This window comes from Octopus bimaculoides, unplaced genomic scaffold (assembly GCF_001194135.2).
Source record: "Octopus bimaculoides isolate UCB-OBI-ISO-001 unplaced genomic scaffold, ASM119413v2 Scaffold_28755, whole genome shotgun sequence".
In the NCBI taxonomy this organism is placed as follows: domain Eukaryota; kingdom Metazoa; phylum Mollusca; class Cephalopoda; order Octopoda; family Octopodidae; genus Octopus; species Octopus bimaculoides.
In genome coordinates this window covers 16,148-23,112 of record NW_026357907.1, presented here as the reverse complement: position 1 = coordinate 23,112, position 6,965 = coordinate 16,148, and the positions used below count along the sequence as shown (strand labels likewise).

Genomic DNA, 6,965 nt, shown 5'->3' with positions numbered 1-6,965 from the left:
CATTAGCCAATCACATTCATCACCTCAAAAGCACAAATACCCAATACACTTTAAAATGGTCCATCTTAGATTCTGGAACTCCATACCAGGGCCAGCGCTCCAACTGCAAGCTTTCCCTAATGGAGGCGTTCCATATTTTAAAATACAATTCTCCCACTCTACTTAATCGATATAACTAAGCGTTTAGCAACTGCAATCACCGCTCTTTCCAAACATTTAAATTTTATCACAAGCAAAATTGCACAAACAATCACGCAACATAATCGCACGGCTCCCCACAGGCAACCTATTCAACCTGGCAAAAATATCCATCTTTTACCATCTTTTGAATAGTCTTATTTCCTTTCGATCATATCACCACATATACATATCCCCAAATTTACTTCCTCTACACTCTACTTCACAGTAACACCACCACCACATACAGACTACGTGGTTTCTTTCAATCCCATTCCACCGTCTGTAAATAGGTTTGGCTATCTTCTAGAATATGATACTACCAACTACCTTTCCCAACATCTCTCCCTTTATTTCTATCCTTGGTTTATCACCCATACCCCCACCACCTATAAACTACATCTGCGTATTCCTTCCTACTCACTAAACCTTTTAACCTCATCCCCCATTCCTCCTTCCCTCCCTATGCTCATCCCCTCTATCCAGTCAGATCAACTGACCATAAAAATATACCACTACCATTCTCCACCTCAATCTTTCCTCTATCCACTTCCCATTCTGTCTTCATCACTTGACCTACTTATCCTACGCACACTTCTCACTCGACTCGGGCATTCTTCTAGTAAACACAGGAAAAATATCATCGGACACAATATGGCATATATTCACCTCTGCTATCTCAGGCTTTGCTGCAGCAACTATTTCCGGATTATTCCCACAAGGATTACTTAACACGGATATTTACTACTGGAATGAAACTACACTTCAAGTACTATTCTCTCTTTCTTTCTTTTTTCAGCGCATCACACTCTATATCACTTCATACTAAAACTATCCGCCTATGGATATAATAATCGATTCCTTTACTTTTTCTGTCTCCGATGAAGGGAAGTACTGGATCTTCCTAGAAACAGCTGTAAGACTCTATTATCCATAAAATATTCTTCCAACCCTTCCATTGCTCTCTTTATCTTTTTATTTTTATATATTTACACACACACACACACACACACACACACACACACACACACACACACATATATATATATATATATATATGGTTATATGTTCCTCATGAATCTTTTTAAAATAAACATTTTTTTTAATGAAATCTTCTAAAAATCCATCCTTAATAAGTGAATATTTGGTGCATCACCACTTTGCTTTCGTTATTGATCCAGCCTTTAATACATAGCTTCAGCCAAACTCAGGTACATATGCTTTGTGTTTCATATATACATAACCTCATATAAAATCAATAACTTTCACTAAAAATAGGAAACATCAGAGAGTTAGGAATCAGTTGGACTGAAGCCATACTGGAGCAGCGCCTTTTAGTCGAAGATATCGACCCCAGGACGTATTCTTTGTAAGCCAAGTGCTTATACAATAAGTATCTTTTATTGAACCGCTAAGTTACGGGGCCGTAAACACACAAAATTCAGTTGTAAAGTGATGGTGGAGAGACAGACACAAAAAACTACATATACATACATATAGGACGGGCTTCTTACAGTTTCCTCCTACCAAATTCCCTCACAAGGCTTTGGTTGATTCGGGGCTATAGTAGAAGACACCTGCCCAAGGTGCCACGCAGTTGGACAGAAACAAGAACCATGTGGTTCGGAACCAAGCTACCTACCACACAACCATGCATATACAAGATACATACATTATACGTACATTACATATATACGTACCTATATAAGTGTGCCCCGAAGGTCAGGAGAGGAGTTTAGTAAAATTTTGTCTAAGTCGACTTTGTTTCCTCATAATTTTCAGAAAAAACGATAAATATTTATGGAAATTTCTAGAAAACACTTTAGGAGTAAATTAGGAATATTTCTGAATTTAATATGAAAAAAAAAACGAAAAGAATTGATTAGGGCATAAACATACACTCATCACAATTTACATTGTATATACATACACACATCCACAGATATATATAAAGGCACTAACCTGAATGGTCGCTTCTTTTAACAAAGTTGTCACAGCTTCAGGTTGTTTCCTGAGAGAAAAAGATAGAAATGTCAGAGACAATGATTTATTGTATTTACATTAAATAATTATTTCCAACTCATAAAAATTAAACCATCATATATATATATATATATATATATATATATATATATATATATATATATATACGTGTGTGTGTGTGTTTGTGTGTGTGTGTGGGTGTGTGTGTGTGTGTATGTATGTATATATGTATGTATATATATGTATGTGCATGTATGTATATATATATATATATATATATATACATACACATACGATGTGAGTATGCATCTCTCTCTTTCTCTACATACATAAATACACGCAGGCACCTACACACGTACGTGGGTATATACGTACATGCACACACACATACATAAATTATGTTGTCAGATAACTTCCTTTCTTTCCAATGTTATATGAACGTGAGAAATATTTTAATCTCTGTATTTCTATATTTCTATTCTTCTTCTACAATTTTCGTCTCTTTTTTTATGAAATTTCTGAAAAATAATGATGGAGAGCCAAGCAGAAACCTTACTTTTCTTTGCTTTCAATCAAGATTTCAAAGCTTCCTAAGCTGCTAGAGACTGTGTTGTTCTGTGCACAGAGAAGGATCCATTGCAAAAAGAACTGGTTTTTATGATTCATGGAAGGGAAATTCAACCTCACATTCTCTTCAAGTCAATGCTGAATTGTTCAGTTCAGTAAGAATCGATCAAATAAGCTCATCCATGGGGCTCCATGTTAATCCACTAGGGAACTGACCCAGCAGAGCAGAAGGGCTGCTGTCATGATATCATCTCCAATCTATTTCACTTGTTTAAAGTTCAGAAACTTGGTACATGGGTGCCATACACTCTGAGCAAAAGAGACAAACACCAATGCTCTTCTCTCACCATTAATTTGCTTATACGACACCAGGTTACTTCTAGACACAAGCAGAGATTTCGGTGCTGCATTGTTACTGGTGATTAAAAATGGTGTTTTAAATCAATATAAAATAGAAGGAAAAAATGTGTTGTAACAATCCAGAGTTGCATCCATGCAAGACACTGCTCTGTGTTTGATGGGATTTGGAAGGGCTAATCTACTATAAAATGCTTGAAAATAATCACACGAACAATGCAAAGCTTTATACGTACAGCAAATGCACCAACTCAACAAGATAATCCAAGTGAGACGAGGCCAGGTTCTTTCTAACATCAAGGAATTTACCAAATGGTGGAAAGTTAGCCAAAAGATGTGAAGGAGGATATATTATTGTGGGATTTGTGTAAAGAGTTGATAAAAAATCAGGATGAATGTAAATATGTATGTATGTTGTCTTGGCTTCATGAATGAAGGTTAAGAAGGGGCTGGTCCAGGTTGACTGCAAGGATACTCATGGCTGACAATGTCAATATGGGACCAGCAGGCAGAGCCACAGAGCCTGCAGTTGAAGGTTTGGTCAGGGTTTGATGACGAGGTGTTGCAGTTTCCCTTTCTACATATTTTGTCATTCAGTCGAAACATCATCATCATCATCTCCATCGTTATCACCAGCATTATTATCATCGCCATCAACATCGCCATCATCATCATCAACATTATCATCATAGCCTTCATCATCATCATCGCCATCATCATCATTATCATCATCAACATTATCATCATAGCCTTCATCATCATCATCGTCATCATCATCGTCATCATTGCCATCACCGTCATCTTCATAATCTCCAACATCATCATCAACATTATCAACATTGCAATCATCACCATCAACATTATCATGAACATCATCATTATCTTCATCATATACAATAATCAACATCATCATCACTATCGCCATCATTATCGTCATTGCCATCATCATCATCAGCATCATCAACGTCATCATCATCATCGTCATCGTCATCATCGTCATCATCATCAACATCATCATCATCAACACCCTCTTTTGCATCATCATCAACATGATTATCATCATCATCATCATCATCATCATCATCATCATCAACATCGCCATAATCATCATCATATTCACCTGTCTGCAATTGGAAAACATTTACAAACAAAACACAATTGGAGATTTTACTTCATTCTCAACTTACCCAAACACAGCAAAATGTAAAGCGGTCTCACAAAAGTTGTCTCTCATATTCACATCAACATCAGCCTCGAAAAATAATTTCATAATGCTTGTCTTGCCATTTTCACTTGCACACATTAAAGGAGTTCGTCCCCATAGAAAAGTTTCGTTAATCTGTAATAAAGAAAATGAGGAAATGTGAAATATAGAAATTCCCTTTTTCTCTCATTCTCTTCCTTTTCTTTCTCTCTCACTCTCATTCTCCTTTTCTTTCCTCTGTTTCTCTCTTTCATTTCTTTCTCATTCTTTTCTCTCTTTCTCTTCCTTTTCTCTCCTCTGTTTCTTTCTTTCATTTCTTTCTTCCTCCTACTTTTCACTCATTCTCTTTCTTTTCTCTATTTCTCTCTTTCTCTCATTCTCCTTTTCATTCTACTGTTTCTCTCTTTATTTCTCTCATTCATTTCTTTCTTTCTCCATCATTTCACTCATTCTCTTTCTTTTCTCTCTTTCTCTCACACTCTCATTTTCTCTCCTCTGTTTCTCTCTTTATTTCTCTCTTTCATTTCTTCCTTTCTCTTTCTTTTCTCTCATTCTCTTATTTTTCTCTCTTTCTCTCTCACTCTCATTCTCCTTTTCCTTCCTCTAATTTTTCTCTTTATTTCTCTCTTTCATTTCTTTCTTACTACTTATTTTCCCTCATTCTCTTCCTTTTCTCTCTTTCTCTATCACTAACATCCTCCTTTTCTTTCCTCTTTTTCCTTCTTTATTTCTCTCTTTCATTTCTTTCTTCCTCCTTCTTTTCTCTCTTTCTCTCATTCTCCTTTACTTTCCTCTGTTTCTCTCTTTCATTTCTTTCTTTCTCCTTCTTTTCTCTCATTCTCTTCCTTTTCTCTCTTTCTCTCTAACTCACATCCTCCTGTTCTTTCCTCTGTTTCTCTCATTCTCATACTTTTCTCTTTCTCTCTCACTCACATCCTCCTTTTCTTTCCTCTGTTTCTCTCATTCTCTTCCTTTTCTCTCTTTCTCTCCCACTATCATTCTCCTTTTCTTTCCCCTGTTTCACTCTTTATTTCTCTCTTTCATTTCGTTCTTTCTCCTTCTTTTCTCTTATTCTCTTCCTTTTCTCTCTTTCTCTCTCACTCTCATTCTCCTTTTCTTTCCTCTGTTTGTCTCTTTCATTTCTTTCATTTCTTTCATTGATTTCTTTCTTTCTCCTTGTTTTCTCTCAATCTCTTCCTTTTCTCTCAATCTCTTTCTTTTCTCTCTTTCTCTCCCACTCTCATTCTCCTTTTCTTTCCTCTGTTTCGCTTTTTATTTCTCTCTTTCATTTCTTTCTTTCTCCTTCTCTTCTCTCATTCTCTTCTATTTCTCTCTTTCTCTTTCACTCTCATTTTCCTTTTCTTTCCTCTGTTTGTCTCTTTGTTTCTCTCTTTCATTTATTTCTTTCTCATACTTCTTTCTCTTTCTCTCATTCACCTTTTAATTCCTCTTTTTCTCTCTTTCATTTCTTACTTTCACCATCTTTTGTCTCATTCCTTTCATTTCTTTCTTCCTCCTTTTCTCTCTTTCTCACATTCTCCTTTTCTTTCCTCCTTTTCTCTCTTTATTTCTCTCTTTTATTTCTTTCTTTCTCCTTTTTTCTCATTCTCTTCCTTTTCTCTCTTTCTCGCTCACTCTCATTCTCCTTTTCCTTCTTCTGTTTCTCTCTTTATTTCTCTCTTTATTTCTCTCTTTATTTCTCTCTTTATTTCTCTCTTTCATTTCTTTCTTTCTCGTTCTTTTCTCTCATTCTCTTCCTTTTCTCTCTTTCTCTCTCACTCTCATTCTAATTTCTTTCCCCTTTTCTCTCTTTCATTTCTTTATTTTTCCTTCTATTCACTCATTCTCTTCCTTTTCTCCCCTTCTCTCTTACTCTCATTCTCCTTTTCATTCCTCTGTTTGTCTCTTTATTTCTACCTTTCATTTCATTCTTTCACCTTCTTTTCTCTCATTCTCTTCCTTTTCTCTCTTTCTTTCTCACACTCATTTTCCTTTTCTTTCCTCTTTTTCTCCATTTCTTTCACCTTTTTCTCTCTTTCATTTCTTTCTTTCTCTTTCTTTTCTCTCATTCTCTTCCTCTTCTCTCTTTCTCTCTCCCTCTCATTCTCCTTTTCTTTCCTCTGTTTCACTCTTTATTTCTCACTTTCATTTCTTTCTTTCTCCTTCTTTTCTCTTATTCTCTTCCTTTTCTCTCTTTCTCTCTCACTCTTATTCTCCTTTTCTTTCCTCTGCTTCTCTCTTTCATTTTTTTCTCCTTCTTTTCTCTTATTCTCTTCCTTTTCTCTCTTTCTTTCTCACTCTCATTCTCCTTTTCTTTCCTCTGTTTCTCTCTTTCATTTCTTTCATTTCTTTCATTCATTTCTTACTTTCTCCTTGTTTTCTCTCAATCTCTTCCTTTTCTCTCAATCTCTTTCTTTTCTCTCTTTCTCTCCCACTCTCATTCTCCTTTTCTTTCCTCTGTTTCGCTTTTTATTTCTCTCTTTCATTTCTTTCTTTCTCCTTCTCTTCTCTCATTCTCTTCCATTTCTCTCTTTCTCTTTCACTCTCATTTTCCTTTTCTTTCCTCTGTTTGTCTCTTTGTTTCTCTCTTTCATTTCTTTCTTTCTCATACTTCTTTCTCTTTCTCTCAATCACCTTTTAATTCCTCTTTTTCTCTCTTTCATTCTATTCTTTCTCC

The 6,965-nt window shown here is 35.6% G+C and overlaps 1 protein-coding gene across 1 annotated transcript in view; it reads right to left on the bottom strand.

The window, feature by feature from the left end:
• The window catches only part of LOC106872541 (putative ankyrin repeat protein RF_0381), a 28,011-nt gene that overhangs the window by 9,972 nt on the left and 11,074 nt on the right, over positions 1-6,965 (bottom strand). The window contains exons 2-3 of the mRNA XM_014919565.2: positions 4,272-4,423; positions 2,140-2,188 (exon numbers count right to left, since the gene is read on the bottom strand). Of these exons, the coding sequence (XP_014775051.2) occupies positions 2,140-2,188; positions 4,272-4,423 (201 nt within the window). The remainder of the gene's footprint in view (positions 1-2,139; positions 2,189-4,271; positions 4,424-6,965) is intronic.